This window comes from Gambusia affinis, linkage group LG18 (genome assembly GCF_019740435.1).
Source record: "Gambusia affinis linkage group LG18, SWU_Gaff_1.0, whole genome shotgun sequence".
Taxonomy (NCBI): Eukaryota; Metazoa; Chordata; class Actinopteri; order Cyprinodontiformes; family Poeciliidae; genus Gambusia; species Gambusia affinis.
In genome coordinates, this window is record NC_057885.1 from 12,496,726 (window position 1) to 12,516,757 (window position 20,032).

Sequence of the window (20,032 nt, forward strand, 5' to 3'; positions counted from 1 at the left end):
AACAGAAGAAAATGTAATAAAGCTCAAAGAGGACTTTTGCAAGACGCTGTAGGATTGTTTGATTTGGAGGATCACAGAAGAAGTAGAAGGTCTTTGACAAATTAATGTAGGAAAAAATATTCCACCTCTTAATAAATAGGCAAAAACGTGTGGAAAGTAAGGCAGATACTTGCAAATACAAATGTTTACGGTTTACTAATAAAATCTTGGATAGTAGCTTACATTTATATTGGAATTATGGTAAGTTTTTGTGAGTATTAAAAAAAATCAAGTTTATTCGTAAATGTTGAACTTTTCTGTGGAGAAAAGTTCAACATTCACGTTCTTCTGCACGCCCTTGCTAATCCATTTTGACAATGACTGCGTCTGCTGCTTTCACGCATTGAAATAAATAAATAAATAAATAACTTCTATTGTTAATTGATTTATTGCAAAACGCAACTCATAAAATAGCTTTGCATTAAACGTGAATTTCGGAGGGGGGGCAGGGGGTGCCTGCTGAATATGTGCGTCGTTCCACAACGTCCTGAACAAAACTCCAACCCCTTCCGCACATATTCAGATCCAAGTTCAGATTTGTGGACGTTTGGTTCTGCGTGTGCGCCAGTTTGAGGCGCGGCGTCTCGAGGTGGAGACTCTTGGCTCAGTTGGTGTAAGGAGAGACACCTACCAGCTTATCCCGTTAATTGCCAACTGCCCTCCTCCTCCTCGTCTGCCCCCCAACCTCCCGCAGCGTTTTGCCCCCCTCCTCTCTCGGTGCGCTCCTCTTCTGTAAAGTGCGCACACTTTGCTGCGCCGCTCTCGGTGATCAGGAGGCGCCGCGGGAGCAGAGGGAGAAGGAAGAAGAATAAAAGAAAAAGAAAAAAAAAAAGCTGGGACGCACATGGTGAGCTTCTCGGTCCGGCTTCTCGGACACCTTTTTCACTTGAAAATGTGATGGATTTCAAATGTTTGTCAGCGTCTTTCTCTGCTGGAGCGACTCGGCGGAAAAGGAGCGCATGTGCGGCGAGTCTTTAGGAAAGTGAAGGGAAGCGAGACGCGGACTGTTTTTCCGTATGTTTCCCTTAAGTTTGTGTTGGGTTACGATAATCTTGATAAGTGATTTAGCTTAGAAAATGCGTAGCCTTATTTCCCACAAATTTGCTTGAATTATTATTATAATTGTTATACAAGCAATAATAGTAATTATTAATATATCTTTTTTTTAAATTTCGCTCATTCTAATATATAGCCTACATATAGATGCAAGATACATAATTAAGCTACATGCATGCAAGTAATCATCTTAACTAATTTGACCGTGGCCTTTTGTTTTCTTTTAAATGTATTTAGAAAAAAAAAACGTTTTCGATTTATTACATTACATTTTTTTAAAATAATTATTCATTACTGCAAGATGAAAAGAAAAGAAAATAATTACATTTAATAACCCTGGTTGGCCCCAGTCTCTTCGGTTAATTGCCCAAAATTCGTCCAAGAAATTCTGGGGGGGAAAAAACAACCCCGAAACAAAGCAAAAACAAAACACGTGATTTCAGCTGTTTGATCAACCTGACCCAGCCCCGCTGAGCAAATATTATCCTTTCTCTCTGCGATAAAGCTAATTGGCTGCAGCCAATTTCTGCTCAACAAGCCGCAATTAGCCGCAGTTTTCCCGGGGCTTCACTCTCAGCTCCTGCCAAAGTAATCCTGACTAAATATGATGAACAGCAGCTTCTAACGAACCGCGTTGGGTCCCGGGTTTGAGCGCGCGCTCTCTCCAAGTGGCTGCAGGCTGTTTTCTCATTAGCATCCGCCCTCGTTTCCACGAGAAACTCAAACTTTACAATGTTTGTACTGCGCTGGAACGTGAATGCTCAAAACAAAGCCCTCCACCCAGTTTTGTTTTTCTTTTCCTTCTTTCCCTCCTTTACATAAAACACATTTCTGTTCATAAATTAGCAACTAATTGGCTGTTTTTATTTTATTTTATTTTTTGTTTCTTTTTATTTGTTTGTTTTTTTTCTCCATTTTTCAAATTCTCAACAACAGCCTCAGAAACCCTGCAGCCGTCTCTGATTTTAATTACCAGCCTGCCAATTTCAGCGACACAAAATTACGACCGCGAGTCTTTATTTATTGTTTAATTATTCGCCCACAAGTTGTCTTTGGCTCCGCTGCCACGTGGAAATCAGAATGATTTCATCTCCATCTGTTTCTCAGTCTCATCATGTGGAGCTGGAGGCCCGTGGAGCCTCCCTGCCAACTTGTGTGCGGCTGTAAAGAAGAACAGAGGAGGCGAAGGGGGGAGATTTGCAGGGAAAGTTGTCTTTAAATATCAACATGTGTTTTTTTAGTCAAAAAAAAAAAAAAAAAAGGGAAAGAAAGCAAAGCTTCAGCGTGGGTCAGTGCAGTCAGTGGTATGATGGCCAAGTAGTGCATGCATGTGTAGCTGGAGGAGGGCCCCAAGTTGCACCAAGTGGTGGTTTGAATCTTTTCAGGCCACCAGCAGATACAATCTGCTCTAAAATTAGGTTACTACACCTAAAACCTGGAATCTGCTCCGCGTGGAAGTCGGAATGCGCTTTGGGAACACGAGGACAAGCGTCTCCTCGCCCCAGAGGTCCAGTGTTGGATTTCTGATCCCGGCTGAGAACAATTGCGAAATTAACAAAAGGTGTCAGTGTGGGAACATGGGCCAACAGGTGCAGCTTCAAACGCAGCACAAGAGACGGAGGAGAGCCTAAAAGAACTGATCATATTTATCCGTGAAAGGCTCCCCCAGTCTTGGGAGTGGAGCTGAGATGTAAAAAAAAAATAATAATAAAAAAATTACCTTTTGGAAATCTTCTGCCTCGTTAAGCCAAGCTCATTTAGATCATTTAGTCCATAGAAAAACCAAAATGTGGAAAGAGAGCAGCTTGCGTTGGCTTCGGTGTGAACGGAGAGGGCTGCTGCTGCTGCTGCTGCTGCTGTCCATGACGAGGAATGTTAAAATGTGTTAGACCGGCCAAATCCAGCTCATCTGCTGAGCAGAACATGAGTCACGCACGGCGGGCCCTCTGCTCCCAAGTGTGGACAGGTCTTCATCGGTTTAGCAGGTAAAATAGCACAGAATGCCACACCGCAGCTTGGCCTGCTGTAGAGAGAACACCAGACACCAGGAGGACGGGAGTAAAAGCGGAGTTACAGGGCGACGGAAGTGCTTTCTCAACTTTCAAGTTAAGATCTGCCTTCTATTTAGCTTAATTTATTTTATAAGGATTGTCTCTGATGGTCCAACGCATACTTACAGAAATGATCCTGGACAGATTAGATCACGGCCCTTCTAGCAGAAGGCTGACCCTTCAGCCAGAGCGAACACGAAGGCTTTCGGAATGGCTCAGTCAAAGTCCAGACCTGCTCCCAAATGAGAATCTGTAGCAAGGCTTGGAAACTTGAGTGGAGGTTATTGTTTCCCGTTAGAGCTGTGATAGGATTCCTTAGAATGGCAAAGATTTCAGTCCAGACCGATAGAGACACACACCAAAAGACCTGTAGGCATAAATACAAGGACAGGAGTTGATTCAAAACATTAAAAAACAAAATCAATCAGATCAGTGCATAATTTTCCTGACACTTTGGAATTAGTTTGGGGTTATCATGTGAGAAAATGTAAAATAAATAAATAAAATCTGAGGTTGATTAATACTTTTGCACTGCTGAATGCAGTGAATCAACTGCGTTCATTTATGTCTCTGTATCTATTTTGATTTAAATGTATTTTGTTAATCCCACAACAATAAAAAAGAATAATAGTAACTTTGAAAAAGTTTTGACCAAAAAATCAGAAAAGAACATATCAAATCATCCTATTTTTTAAATTAATTTATTTTTTTATCAAGACTTGCTTCACACATTTCTGCTTCATGAGCAGCAAGAAGAACATTTAGTAACCAACGAGGACTCCAGATCCGTCGCCCTCCTTCGCTCGCATCTGTTGGGCGGCGCCGTAAACATGCCCCCAGGTTGTCAGCAAGTATTTTTCCGGCCCCTCGTTGGCCAAGCATAGCTGCCTCCACAGATCAGCCGCCGGAGACGCGGTTGATCTCATCACGCCACTATTTGACTGTTTGAGCTTTCTGCAAGATGTACTGCTGCCGGCCGGGACACTTCAAAACTCTCCATTTCATGTGCAGCGTGATAAAAGTGTCCATGTTTGTGTTTCAGGATGGTGTCTTAGTGTTTTATATCCTATTTTGGACTGAGGAGATTTTGCCTAACTGGTGTTTCAGTAGAGAATGCTGTGTGTATTTTGTTGGACTTTTTTTTTTTCTTAAGAATAAGTCCAAAATCAAGTGGATTATGTTGGACGACGTAGTTCTGGGAGAGGAGAAAATCTGGATTAAGCCTTTGTTGTGGTCGTTTAAAATGACAAAGACAAACGGGACTCTTGTCATGTTTCTTCACTCTCGCTGAAATTTCCTCCTCCAGATTGAATCCTTCAGTAACCCCTTCCCTATAGTCATTTTATTTTATTTTTTCTTGTTTTTATGCGTCCGTGGTACCAACACCACATGATACCAGAGAACTAATTAATCAACCAACAACTTATAAGTCCAGCTTCTTATCAGAGCGTTCATGTTCCCGTGGGGCATGTCTCGACACGCCAGGAATGGCTAGCTGAGGCATCCTGGACCTCAGGAATGCGGCTCTTTGGACCCGGGGTCACAGTCAGACCTCTCATCGCTGCATGTTTTCTGCACAGTCCACAGCACAAAACTTCACTCCTCTCCCAGATTTAGCTGGCCGCCGCCTTCGGGAGGTGAGGGGCGCAGGAGTTTGGAGGGCACAGACCCCTCGGAGCTGTGTGGTCTCCCAGGAAAGCCTCGGATTTCGGTCGTTTGCTAATTGAGCGGGATGACGAGGCCAGAGAGGCTCTCTGCCCTCCCTCCCCGTTCTCTCCTACAGGTTTGGTTTATGCTGCCCTGCTGACTTTGCTGTCAGTGTCAAATGCTTGTTAGGACGCCATCAATCTCACAGCAGTTAAGAATATTCCCAGAACAGAACGAAGGGGGCAGGTGACAGGAGAGAGACGGGGAAGCAAATGGCAAAGAGTCTGGAAAGAAAATACACAAAGCAGGAGGATATATTTTGTCAAATAGAAAGTTTGGAAAGTATTCACGCTGTATTTTTATTTTATTGCTATTATTATCTTTAGAATTTTCTGTGATTTACCAGCAGAAAATACATTATTATAAAGTAAGAGGAAAACAACACATAGTTTAATTTAAAAAAGACAATCGGCACTTTGACACTGATATGTTCTGGGATTTTGACTCATACGTTTTACAGACATTTCTCCCCTCAATTGAAATGTTTTTCTTCTCCCTGCTAATTTCCCACAGCACGACGTAGCCACTGCCATGCATCTCCTTGGAGACGATGTGCTCCGGATGATGAACAGTGTTGGTTTTTGTTAGTTCATATTTTTTCTTCCATGAACGAGGAGGAGTGAAGTGCCTTTCCTACGATTTGTGGAAAACTGCAAATGGGAATTTATTTATTTTTTGAAACTGTTATTGCTCTTGCCACTCTTGATCCCTTTGAAAAAATTTGTTATATTTTTATATCAATTAGCTTTTTTCCTGTGTAAATAAAGGCTAAATAAAATAATTCTTCTTGTGATAATTGACATTTAGTTAAGGACAAATTCTCCCACCGGCGTTAGGGATTATTGCAGCTCCTCCAGGTTTATCAGGGGTCGATAGACCGGACAGATGTCTGTCAGATGTTCAAAGATTGTTTCCTTTATAACCTTTTCCGCTTTAAACGTCTCCACAACTTTCTCTCTGACCTTGGCGTTGACAGAACAGCTGGACTTATTCCGAGATTAGATCACATGCAGGTTGACAATTTATTTTAAAAAAATATATACATTGATTTTGTGACTGTGGGTTCACTAAATATGGTAAAGTAAATACCTTCAAGGGAAGCAGACAGATTGTTTGTTTTGTCCGTTTTAGCTCCGCCATCAACTCTTGACAGAAGAGCAATTTACGGTCATCACCAGTTGTAAGCAATAGGAAGGGATTTGTTCACACTCCGGACAGACACAAGTCCGTGTTTGTTTTCCACCACGGAAGTAGCAAAAGCAGGGCTCAAGTCAAACGCTCCTTTCAGTCCATAAATCACTTCCAACCAACCCGAGAGCAAATCTCCAGCTCCTCTTCCTCCCTCCTTTCTTCAGTTCTTCCTCCGTTTTCTCATGTGCTCTGCTCTGCTCCGTGACAGCGCCCGCTGCTCGCGCTCGGGCCTCTCCGAGCCTGCAGAGCCAACCAAGGGTAAAACGGTTTGAAAAGAGAGCAATAAATGTGATGGATGTGGGCCAGCGCAGGGTTTAGCTCCAGCTGTCGGGCATGTTTTTTGTCATTACAGACATACCTCACGGGTGTGTGCTCCCTTCAACCCGTTCCCTGAGCTCCCTTTGACTTTGAGGGAGTTTTAAGATGGATACGTTCCTAAAGGTTGTCAAGATTACGGGTTTGAAGCGGTCGCGACACCACTGTAATGATTGAGGTCACGTTTTTATGCGATGGGTTCTGTTTGATTTGATGTAAAGCACTTTGAAATGCCTTGATGCTGAAATGTGCTATACAAATAAAGTTTGATTTGATTTGATTTGATTCACTGGGATCCGCAGAAAGCACGTAAGGTGGAAGTGGTGGTGGCATGTGTTTTCAATGAAGACACAGGTGGTCGTCTATCTTAGATTTCATTCTCATGCTTCAAATACCAACGTAAATCAATCACATTGTCTCTCTTTTCTTCCACAAAGCTCATGAATTTCCTTTAAAAATGTTCTCTTTCTTCTCCCTCAGGCTCGATGACATGATGGTCCGACCCTCTTCCCTCCCCCTCTCCATCTCTCTCATTCCTGTTCTCCTCCGACTCCTCCTCCTCCCTCCGTCTTTCATCTCCTCTTCCTTCTCCAACGCCCCGCTGAGTTGGACCTCGCCTCACGAGCCCTGCTACCACCCAGATGGCCGTCCTCGTCACTGCCTGTCGGAGTTCATCAATGCCGCTTACGGGGTCCAAGTCAACGTCACCCACTCCCTACACGGGCCTGATAACAACCCCAACATCACCACCCTAACGGACCTGCACAACCCGCACAACCTGACCTGCTGGAGGGCTCGCGCAGGAGCCGACTCCGGCGACTGGGTCTTCACCTTACCTCTGGGCCGCCGCTTTGAGATCACCTACATCAGCTTGCAGTTCTGCAGCCAAGGGCAGCCGTCTGACCCCATATCCATCTCCATCCTTAAATCCATGGACCACGGGCGTACTTGGCGGCCGATGCAGCACTACTCCAGCAACTGTCTGGAGGACTTCAAACAACCCTCCTTGACCATCGCCCAAACGAGACACCAGGAGACAGAGCCGCTCTGTTCGGACCCCCGGCCCCTGCAGAGGCAGCGGGGCAGCACAGTCCTCGCCTTCTCCACGCTGGATGGTCGCCCGTCTTCTCCTGATTATGATTACAGCCCCACCCTCCAGGACTGGGTCACGGCCACGGACATCCGGGTTGTCTTCCACAGAACTTCCAACAACGTAAAGGCTACAGATAAAGTGGAAGAAACCCAGTGGCGTGACGGCCTCCATGACTCCAAACGAACTGGGATTCTGCAGTGGAGATTGGATACAAAGAGCGACACTGGAGATCAGGTGGACAAGTTAAGAGACAATGCACTGGCTATTTTTGACAAGGACAAAAGGAAAAATTTTGAGATTAGTAGGAGGAAAAAGGAGGAGCAAATGGACAAGCAGCGTCAGAAAGACCATCGCAAAGGTTCTGGTCATGGCCAAGATGGCCACAATGTGACCAGCAAGGAAGGAGAAGACACTTTTGGCACCACCGACTTACTCGCTTCGCCAAAGAAAGGTGGCAAAGCCAGAAAGCGAAATCGCAACAAGGAAAACAACTTTTGGGTCCCTTGCTCAAACGGAGACTGCACATGGACGGTCGAAGGGCGGAGCAGGACAAACGGTGGCCGGGAACTGAGGAAGAGGAGGAACAACAACCCCAACACAAAACAAAACTTACGGACTTCCCAGCCCTCTGGCTTGATCCTTCCTGTCCGAGCTCCTCTGGCCATTTCCGACCTGCAAGTCGGAGGGAGGTGCAAATGCAACGGACACGCTTCCAGGTGTCGCCGTGACGACGCAGGTCAGGCAGTGTGTGTGTGCGAGCATCACACGGCGGGCCCAGACTGTGACATGTGTGAGGATTTCTATGTTGATAGGCCGTGGCATCGCGCTACACCCACTCACCCAAATCCCTGCGTTGGTGAGTCTTGCTAAATGAAGGCATGCATTAAAATACAGCACGCATTAATGGAACCAGATGGAAATGTTGACCACACAGAAACTCTGTTCTTGTTCTTTGATTGTTTCAGGATTGTTTTTTTTTTTTTGTTTTTTTCTAACATCTGTTTTCCAGATTGGTGGTGAAGAAAACATTTAGAAAACCTTCCATTTAGATCTTTTGTTGTTGTTGTTGGATACACAGGAGAAATTACTTTAGCCCATTTAAAACATTGCAATAATACACATTTTTATTATTATTTTAAGTGAGAAATTCTATTGAAACACAAAAGATTTACTTTATTTGTTTTTGTTTGTTTAAATGATTGCAGTCAGGACCTCTATTATAACAGTTTTTTTCTTCAAACATGAAAAGAAAAGTAATTTTCCAGACTATTGTCACTATTTATGAATACAGGTGAGACCAGATGATTACATGCGCCACATCAAAAGACATTTTATTTCCCTCTGAGTGACATTAAATCAATCTAAGTGCTTCCTGTTTAAAGTTAGTTAGAATTACCAAAATTATTCTTAGTATTTGACAGAACTACATTTTAGTCTGTATGACTCACTCCAAAGGTTTTGGGTCTTCCACAAGTAATTTGCAGGAATCTTGTCACATTCTTGCTGACAGAGCTACCACGAGTGAGTCAGCTGCAAGGTCGTCTTGCTCAAACACAACTTCTCAACTCTCCCTATCTGTGGGCTTGAAATCCGAACTTAGAGACGACCACTCAAAAACATTGACATTGTTGTTCTTAAGCCACTTCATTGTTACTTTAGGAAGACACATTTACTCTCAGGATTAGCACAAAGTGGTTTGAAACACACCAGCCTCTCCTACAGCTGAGTGACCACATAACTTGATTCTGAATCCTCAAAGAAAGTTTTTATAGGCTTGTAACTTTGCCCATTTTTCCCTTTAAATGTAACAAGGATAATTTTAATCAGACTCTACCATTTTACTTTCTCATACGACATTACAGGTTTTAAAAATGAAGGTTTTTGTCCTTGATCATTTTGATAAACTGCTGTGTGTCCCCTTATGTTGTTTTGGGTTTCTGGTTTCTTCCTAACTGAGTGGCCGTTCAGCTGGTATCAGAACTGGCCTCCTTTCACTGCAGCTAATGACACTCGCTTGTCAGGTTCAGTCAGCCTCTTCACGGGGTTTTTGCTCTGAGGTTGATGAACATATTTCCCACCAAAACATGTAAATCTTTGGGACACAAAGCATATCTTCTTCCTGAACAGTAAACAGCTTTCTGAAGTTGTTTAGAGGCATGAATTTAACTTGTTATACCCTCTTACAATTTTTAAATGATGTCTTCAAAATGACATTTTGTTTAGAAACTGTAATTTTTGACCATTCCTCATTGCAGAGGGTTAAGCTAAGCTCCAGCTCAGTCAAATTGGTTAGAGTGTCTGTGAACATCTAATTCTTGGTTCAGACTCTGTTGACTTTAAATCTGGACTTTGAGTAGGCCACTCTAAAACATGAATGCAATTTAAACCATTTCATTCCAGCTCTGCCGGATATGTTTAGAGGTTGTTTTTTTTTTTTTCCTTCTGGAAGGTTAACCTCTGCCTGTTCTCAAGTCTTTTTCCGATTGTTCTTCCCACAGTTGTCACTAGGGTTTGTTCATGGTTCAGGTTCATTGTTAAAGGTTCATACCTATCACTCATTTGAGTTTGTTTATCATGTAAAATCTTAGAAAAAACAAATTGAAGATTTTAGTTGCACACTTCTGCAAAAGAACAACACATTTTGTCAAGCAAATCACTACTGATGTGATACAAAAAAAGAAAATATAAATTTGTAAATAAGTCAACTGGAGTTCTAGTGCTCTTGGGGGCCCCCTGGTGGTGTGGGGGTATTAGCTAACCACTTTGTTGGCCGCTGTATTCGGCTTTGTGCAGCTGTTACGCTATGGAGCATTTGTCAAAGCGCGTTTTGTTTGTTTCTATATATAATGTCAAAATTATGCTCCTTATATTGGTGATTTAAAAAAATAATAATAATAATAACATTGATTCTTTTTCGCTTTTGTCCAGCCTGTGAGTGTAATGGCCACTCAAACAAATGCCGCTTCAGCATGGAGGTGTTCCAGCAGTCGGGCAGGAAGAGCGGAGGCGTGTGCCTGAAGTGTCGCCATCACACGGCCGGGCGCCACTGCCAGTACTGCCAGAACGGCTACACCCGCGACACCAGCAAGCCGCTCGACCACCGCAAGGCCTGCCAACGTCAGTCACTACACAGGTTTCTGTGATTGCTCTCTGTGTGAAGGGGGCACTGGGGCAAAAGAGGGCAAAAATGCTAGGTAGTTGTTTCTGACAAACGAGACTAGCATACGTCATTTCAGAACTTCATCCATATCTGATTTGATCTACAATAATTGAAGCTCAATTTAAATACATATTTTAAGGTGGAAAAGAAAAAAATATATAAAACAATGTGGTTTTGCATTAGCCAAACACTACAGATTTTGAGCAAACTTATCAAACTTTTTGGATTGGAGGAAATTACAGTTAAGCCTAAAATTATTGGGAAATTTTGGTTTAAAGTAACTTTTTACTTTTACATACATGTTTCTTCAGATCCATCTGATTTTGCCAGAAACCCTCTAATCAGGATTAAAATGATCAGACGGTGTTGAAAGTTAAGGTGATGACAAGGAGGCCTTCAAAACTCAGAGATAAATCATCAAAATACAACTGTTAAGTTACAATTTGTAATAAAAAGATATGTTTCTCCTTTCCAATCACAAGCAAAAATGAAAACAGTTTAAAATCTGAAGTAAAAAATTCCTGCAGCTCCTTAAATGTTTTGCTTCTCTTTGCTGCCTCCCTAATAAATTTTCTTCATGTCTTTACATTACTTTTGCAGAAACATCTGGTTAAATGTTCATAATCCATGTTTTAACTGCTTCCCTGTGAATGATTTAGAACCCTTGTCCTGACTGATACCTTTTAGACAATAAGATCCATCCTGCTGCTTCGGAATCGCTCTGGATCATGGCATTTGTTGTGAGATTTGGCAGCAATCATGCTGCCAAAGAGCTGAGCTAAGAGATTTTCAGGATTTATGTCGCTTGAATTGATTTGCTGTGAACTTGGTGTTCCACACAACAAAAACCTGGCGATATAACAGGAGTGTGGAGACTTGTTGTTTCCACGCAATGCTCTCTGAACTGCTGCTTCTGTTTACATGGTCAGCATTGTGTCAGCAATGTAGACACAAAAAGCTTTCTGCTGGGCCAAAACCTGTATCCACATTGTTACCACTGGTTGGCAAATGCCACGACTGCTGACCTTTGACCGGTCACAACTGACTGTGACACCTTGGTGCCCTCACATGGAGCCTTGACCAGCAGCCTAATATAGCCAACGTTAAGAGTTCCTCCAGTCTTGACAAAAAAGGGTTAAATAAGCTCATATTTCACCACTTTTTGTTCAGACCAGCAAATTCAAATTATATCTCGGCATTGCCTAATTGAAGCTTTAAATCACTGCCATTCTGGAGCAAGTGGGGACATTATTCTTTATTTTCTCCAGTCAGGCTGTTAGGAACCATTATAAGTTTCTGTGTAAACAACACTCGGGTGTGCTGAAGTGCAGCTCCCTTTCTCCATCTGTCCCCGCTCATTTAGTCCCGTGACTGAAATGTTAAATAAAAAAATAAAAAACCGCTTTGCTATGTAAACTGGGCAGTAATAACAGTGCTGCTTCACAACCCTTCCTAAAGGAAATGGATGAGTTGGGGCACAACATTTGTCTTCATTTAGACGAAGGCTGTTCATCCTCTCAAAAAAGCGCCGGAGCGGTACGGCTCCCGTGTCAGGATTTGTTATTTTCTTGTTACCCTTCAAGGAGGAATTTGTCTTTGTTAGCCGTCGAGACGGCTACAAAATAGATTCGCCGGTCTCCCAGGGACGTGCTTTGTCTCACTCAAGGACGCACGTTTAGGACAGATGCCTGCTGTCATTTGGGATTTAAACCACTGACTAGTTGTCCACTTTGGGACGGGTTCTGTCTGTCTTTGTCTTTCTAAAAAAACCTTTATGAATTGCTTTTACTTTGTCACATCACAAAGATATGCTAGGAGATGCTTTATAATTTTTCGGCTAATTATTCTGGCTTAAGATTTCAATTCATTTGGCTGGTTTTTCCTGCTTCTATTAGTGCAAATAAGAGACCAAGCAAATACTGTTTCAACCTGTAGCCTAGATAGAGATATTGATCATTACAGCCATAATGTGCTTGGATACAGTTTTGATACAGTTTTTTAACCCAGAAATTTAAGAAGAAAAAAAAACTGGATGAGAACCTACTGAATTTAATTGTAATATTTAAGCCGCTAGATTATATTTGCATAGCACAGTGTGAAATTTTTTAACTTTTTGCTTTCCTGCTTGTTGTAATATTACAGAAGAACATTAGGACATAAATGTAACACTTACACAAATTGCTTAAATGAACTTAATTTACTTAACAACTAATATTAAACTCATCTTGCATCTTCAGTTTGTAAATGCAGTGTTGTCAATGAAACTGCTGGTTTCCCTTCTTTTTCAGCTGCAGCCCTTAGTAAGCTAGATAACAGTTACAGACATCTGGGTTTACTGTGTTTTCAAGTCAAATAAACGCTTTTCAGTGACAAGCTTAACGTTGCTAATCGGGGTAAAAGAGTACAGCCTGATTTTAATTGTGTAAGAAATTAAGCTAATTTTAGGAGCACGCCTCCACTGATGAATTCTTTTTTTTTTAAAAAAAGACTTTTTTTGCTTTTTGCTTCCCAGCATTATGGCCCTTGCAGTTTTGTTCCCATTTATAACAAAACCCGTATGAACACGTACACATCCTCCCCTCGAAAGCAAACTAAACATTGAATAAATAGAGAAACATTAAGTTTTTTCTGCTTTTAATTTCTTAAATCAAGACTTGTGGTATTTTGTTACTTCCTAACCCAGCGTGCCAGTGCCATCCTCTGGGAGCTGTGGGCCGCTGGTGCAACCAAACGTCGGGTCAGTGTCTGTGTCGAGAAGGAGTGACCGGCCTCAGGTGCAACCGCTGCGCTCCGGGATACAAGCAGGGCAAGTCCCCGCTGCGGCCCTGCATACGTAAGTCTGAATGAACGAAAGATTTGGTAAAACGGAAAGTTGCCATGCAAATACAAGCTTTTGCTAAGACGTAGCTGTGTCAAGAATTTCTATAAAATTCATGATATTCTGTGGGATTCCTGGTGAATTTATGTCCTCATGGTTGTAGATGTTGCTCTTGAGTTGTTATTATGTTCAGTCACATTTTAAAATATAAATTTAACATTTCCTAACTCTGTCATGGAAACAAGATTTGAAAAAAAAAAAGTCCAAACAACTAATCATCTCAACTTTTTAACGTTTAGATTCATCGTCACTTTATCTTCTTTTCCCTGTTATGTACTAAGTTATTGCCCATTTTTATAAATCAGTATCCATTCAGGACTGTTGTGTTTATTTCATGTATTAAAAGTAAAAACAAAAATAAGTGTTTTTTCCCCCTAATCAGTTGTTTATTGTTTGCAAAGTCAAATTAGGAACTGTTTTTACTAAACTGACTGTCTTGTTTTTAATAACTGGCTATTCATTTAACAGAGAGACATCTTTCATTTTCCCTTCGCTTTTTTTCCCCTAAATAGTTTAAGCTGTTGTATAAAGCTTATTAAGTACTTTATGAAATATCAGAAAGAGTGGTTATTTTCCCGGTAATCATTCCTCAAATTGTGCAATAATTCATGCATTATGATTTTGCCTATAACTATTGTTAATTAACTCGTTTGAAAATATTTTAATAAACTCTTATCTAATTCCAGTGGCCTACTTCAGCCACTTTTATAGAAGAAATCCTAATGGTTTCGTTCTTCATCAACGCTAATTACTTTTTTTTTTTTAAACTTAACACACCTTCTGTGGTTTTTAATAGTTTCATGTCTATTTGATATACAGACATCTTTCTTTTTTTTCCCCATTAGCCTAATTTTCTTATGGTTTACTGTCTTAAAACCTAATTTAATTTCTTAATCCTTCAACCAAATGAGAGGCTGACAAAGGAGAGCAACTTGCATCCAAGTTCACTTAGCTCAGTCTTTCGCAGCGTCTCCTTCTCGTCGTCCCGGGAGACCGTTTCCACGGCAGCTTTAAACACGAGCCGAGCAATACAAGGAAACCTCATCTCACGCTGATCTCTGATCAAACGGATCGCTGCTACTCCCCTCTCTGCCTGTGCAGCAGCAAAACTCAGCCTGCGGTGATAATCCGCACGCACAGTCCCAGCTAATCAACCGAGTGCCAACAGCTACACATCCAGCGCTGCTCTGTGGGCCCCAATCAGGTGACGCTGGGAGCCCGAAGCAGGGACCTCGACACCTGTTTCACGGCTCAAAAGCCCCCATGGCACCCCAGACTCATAACTCTCTCAGTGAAAGCAGTGAGTGAAAGAAAAGCTTGTTTGTTTTTATTGCCAGGCTATATATAGCATCCCTCCAACCCCACTGCCACCTCCAACACCTTAACTCATCTCCAAGAGGCGAAGCTCCAAGCTAGCTGCTGCCAGACATTTTTATTTGCTTGGTATTTATGCTATTTTGTCCTACAAAAGCAACATAATTCTAACTGTGCGAGCTGGCACAGTTAGAGTTGTTAAATAATAAATAATATAGCTCTGGAAGAAATTAAGGGCCCACTGCAGTGAACCCCATTGAAAACCTTCGGGTTTTTCCCACCAAATAATAATTTCTGAACTCTTCCTGAGTTAAAACATTAGCGTTGTTGTTTCTAAATGAATATCAACTTGTTTTCTTTGCATTATTTGAGGTCTGAAAGCGCTGCATGTTTCCCTTATTTTGACCATTTCTCATTTTCAGCAAATGAATGCTAAATTTTTGCTTTGAATTTTGGAGACATGAAGTCTAGGCGTAAATTCAAACTGGAAGACTCCATGCGCCTCGATTCCAACCTGTCGGTGATGGTCTCCTCCTCCAGTCGTCAAGCGTCGCTCCCTTGATAAGGTCCAGCTGTTCATCGGCTTCCGCTCGTTGGCTGAGCTTCAACTTTCCTCCACCCCTCCTCCGCCTTCAGCTCGTGGTTTCTTCAATGTCCGTTCGGTCGTCGCCGTCCTCTCCACCAGCAGTGTCCGGGCCCAAGGGGGGAAGACGTCTCTAATCTTCATACACAGCAGCTCATTCTCTCTGACAGGGTGACCAGCGCAACGTCTTCCTCCAAAGACTTTCATTTGTCAATTAAACTTTCTAATACCACTCTCTCTCTCTCTGTGTGTGTATGAGTCTTTTCAGGTTGAAATGTTGTCAGTAGGTCATGTAATAAAAGAACAATGTTGATTTTTCTCAAACATTTACCTACAGAAAGTAAAATCAGAGAAACGGATCATTTTAAATGGTGTCTTAATTTTTTCCTGAGCTGAATATATATATATATATATATATATATATATATATATATATATATATATATATATATATATATATATATGTCTACTAATTTATTAAGCCATGTTACTATTGCTAAAAAGTTTGATTTGTGAGACTTCAACTAACTTTCAAAAAATGACAATAGTAAAACACATATCGCTTTAAAAACTGTGGCTAGTGTATTTACAAAGGAAGTTTTAATAAATGTTATCCTTTGCATACAGTGCACTGAGTAGACTTTAACAACAGGAGGATCAGACACACACCACGTCCATTTGACGACTCTGTCTGCTCTGCGGGGCGTTGGGCGTCGCCGTGTCAAAGACACGACACACAGAAAGTAATTTATTTGTGAAGCCGTCGTACATGGACTATTTTGCAAGAAGTCTGGGTGATGTGTAAGAACGCCACAAGTTATTCATTTTCACTCCTGAATTTGACACACACATGCACACACTAAAAGAGCGGCTAACTTTACTAGTCTCTGTTTAGTGTTCGGATAAAGCTGTACAAGGAGTGAAAGCCTTACCTTATTGAATTACTGAAAGTATCTGTGTATGTCTGAGCAAGTCTTACAGGATGCGCTTCCAGGCCAGAAAAGGACCACACACCACTTTTTTGACATTTGCTTATCTTTTGCGAAGGCATGCCTGTGCACCACGAGGCCTTCGAGCTCAACACCTATAAAACATGGTTGCAGCAGAACTGACAGCTCTTGTAGGTGAAGTTTGTCTGCATCTGACACCTGACGGTGTGTTTATGCTCACAGGCATCCAGGAGGTCGCTCCAACCCCTGTGTACCAACCTCAGTACAGCATCGGTGAGTAACTTACCAAATAACTGTAATCTATTCATATAAACACATGATTTTTTTTTTTGTAGTTCTTTTTAAAGTACTACAAAGTCTGTTCACTACGGCATATATCATGACTTTTATGGATGTTATGGATATGCTTGTCTTGAACCTCATCCAGTTTGAAAATAGTAAGCCTCTCGATAAAAATGAAATTCAAATTCCTGCCTTGTTGCTTTAATTTTTACAGTCTCATAAATACATTTTAACCGCAGCTAATTTCCTTTCCCTTCCTGTTGTTTTTTTTCTTCACATTTTTCCTACTTTTTCACCCATTTACAGTTGCTGTACCTTCTCACAATATCCTGTAACTCCTGGAGTTTAGGAGCCTCCTTATGTCTAATCTGGTTCTCTTGTCAGAGCTAAAGACAAAATTCAAATTCAAATCTCTAGAGCGTTTTCAGAAAAGTCCAGAGAAATGTTGGTCAAAGCCAGTTTAAGAAGAACGCCCGACTTAAAAGAAAATTGCAAATAAGTATTTGTGCACTTTTTTTTTTTTTTTTGCAAAATAACTCATTGCACACAAAAGACAACCTTAAATAAAATTTCTCATATTAACTATTCAACTTTCCCAGGTTAAATACTTGCATTTCCAGTTGTATTTTTTCCTTATATTTTAGTTTATAAGGCAGACAAAAGTTATATTTCTGTCTCTATAAACACATTATAAGAGTATTTTCTTTGTAGCCCTTATTTACACTTTAGTACTTTGAAATAAAATCAGAGAAAATCACAGCTAGCAGATCAAACATGATGAACACATCTGTAGTTTAATTATGTATATTAGCTTTAAAGAGAAACAAAGATTCTTGCATGCAATGACATAGTAACATTCATTACAGGATAAGATGAAATAAGAGATACACAAGCCTTCAGTGGGTCGCCGCTTCATGGATTTCCAGCACAAAGGTTTTAGTCTCGCGTGTCGACAGATATCAGATTTGTTCTCAGGCGCGCCACCGTCTTTATTGCCTGGCGAATCGGCCTTTGGAACGCTTTCGGCTGCTTCACACCGTACTGAGGCAGGGAACCAGTCCCTCCTAGTGGCAGCTTGAAGAAATCCCCACCTGCTGCTGCCGAGATCAGATCCAGCGATGACGCGTGGAAGGAGTCGCACTGCGATTACGCTAAAAGACGTGTGTTGATGTGTGTGCTGAGAAACGATGGCGGCCTCTGACCTCGCTGCGTTTTTCTCTGTCTTCCTTTTTCCTGCAGCGGAGGAGTGTGTGTCCTACTGCCAGCCCTCTGAGGTCAAAGTCAGGATGAACCTGGAGACGTATTGTCTCAAGGACTATGGTGGGTTTCAAGTTATATTTGGTTATTTACAAAAGAATGAGTAAAGTTCCTGGATTCTAGAATTTTAATGTATTTTATCATACATCTGAGGTATGATTTATGACGTTACACAATAAGTAGGTCTTATTAGTTAAACATTGCAAAAACTGCGAGGTAAAAAGGTAAATTTGCATATTTTTTCCTTGTTTTGAAGCCCAGAGCCATCACTTGTTTTAGCACAAAACTCAGGAAACTTAGACAAATTTACAACCCAAAAATATTAGAAATAATTGAAAAATTGTAGTGGGAAATTTATTGACCTTTTTACAGATTTCTTGTTGGTTTTTTTTTACTTTTTTGTATATATATATATATATATATATATATATATATATATATATATATATATATGCCCTGGTAGAAAAACATCATGCTCAAATGGAAAACCGGAAAACTGTGGCGAATCTTCCCAGGACCAAAATTACTCAACAGGAACATCAACGATTCATCCAGGACGTAACAAAGGAACCCAGAAAGACATCACCAAGTGAAACTTAAAAAAAAGAAATAATTACTCCTGTTAAAGTAGAACAACATGACACCGAAGGTCAGATAATGATGGTTGCAGTTCGATGAAATTGGACGGCTTTGCCGCTTCTGGACTTGGACAACTTCTTTTATAGGATGGAACTTTGAGTTCTTCTTTTTGCAAGAAAATACAGAAAAAAAAAGAAGTCCGACCATCACTTAAAGAGTTTTGCATCCGACATGCAGCAGAGCCATCGTCCAAAGCTCAGCAGTAGGTTCTCTGAACGGCTCCAAAAATATAAATGAAAGAAATGGGGTGGTCTAGTCAAAGATGGGAGTTAAATCCAATTGAGATTCTGGATGTTAAACAGGGCACCTAAAAGTGTTGCTAAATTAAAACAGCTCTGTAAGGAAAAGAAGGCCAAATCTCTGTAAACCAGTGTAAAAAGATCACACATGTCTGACACTCGCTGCTGTTTTTACTCAGATTATTTTAGCGTAATCCCTCGAGAATGTAAAACATGACATTAAAGTGTTTATCTCTTTGTCAGTGCTGAAGGTGCAAGTGAGAGGGATGGAGCGTTCAGGACCGTGGTGGCAGTTCTCCATCGCTGTACAGACCGTCTTCCGGACAGCCTCTAACTCCCGTGTCCGGAGGGGCCCCCAGTCCCTCTGGGTTCCCGACCGCGACCTCAGCTGCGGCTGCCCCGCCCTCCACGTGGGCCGGACATTCCTCCTCATCGGCGCAGAGGAAGGGGAGCGCAGTTGGGCTCCGGAAGAGAGTCGCCTGGTGGCGGACCGCTCCACACTGGCCCTCCAGTGGCGGGAACACTGGAGCCCCAAGCTCAGGGGCTTCCGGGGGCAGGACAAGCGGGGCCGCTGCCCCCAAAAGCCCCCAAGCGCCCACCGCCCCCGGAGCAGGGAGCACGCAAAGACACATTCTGCATACATCCCCCCTCACCTGCTGACTGAGAAGGATGCCAGCCCTCATTTTGACAAAACTGTGAACTTGGATGAGGCTCAGAGCAGCACAGAGAGACACACAGAGACAGAACCCTCTTCCTCCACCATCGCTCTGGTGTGTTCGACTCCAAATCCTGAGTAAAATGAGAAATGACAACTGCAAAAAAAAATTTATTTAAAGACAGGTGTTCCTGTCGTGTTGATGGTTTCAGTAGAGAGCTTGGACTAGTTCGTCCATTTTGAGGAAAAATCCGTCTTCACATGTGAAAAACATCTGGATTAGCTTTTAGCTGCTGCTGCGTAACTTTACAGGAGAAAGCGTCATGCTCTTATCCTGCAGAAAATTAATTTGAAAATTTAATTCATGACAAAAGTGTCCCACCAGCAAGAATGGTGCTGTTTTTTTTTTTACCCATTTAAAAAAATAAACACTGAAAAGTTATGCTGTATATTTTCTTGTATTTTTATTGTTTATAATCAGAATGTTTTATTTATTTCCATTAGAGAAAAACTTAGGAGAATTTCTTCATGGGGGATCACAGTGTTTCTTATCAGAAAACTTCACTCAAATAGGCCGAAAAATAATCTGGATCAAACTGTTTACAATATGACATAATGCTTTT

At 41.6% G+C, this 20,032-nt stretch overlaps 1 protein-coding gene across 1 annotated transcript; it reads left to right on the forward strand.

The window, feature by feature from the left end:
* The first annotated feature begins 586 nt into the window (after positions 1–586).
* Positions 587–19,941, forward strand: ntn5 (netrin 5). Its single transcript, XM_044097159.1, has 7 exons — positions 587–886; positions 6,840–8,308; positions 10,381–10,569; positions 13,296–13,445; positions 16,560–16,610; positions 17,859–17,939; positions 18,998–19,941. Exons 2-7 carry the CDS (start codon positions 6,850–6,852, stop codon positions 19,549–19,551), a joined length of 2,484 nt encoding a protein of 827 aa, XP_043953094.1. The 5' UTR covers positions 587–886; positions 6,840–6,849; the 3' UTR covers positions 19,552–19,941.
* Positions 19,942–20,032: the final 91 nt, after the last annotated feature.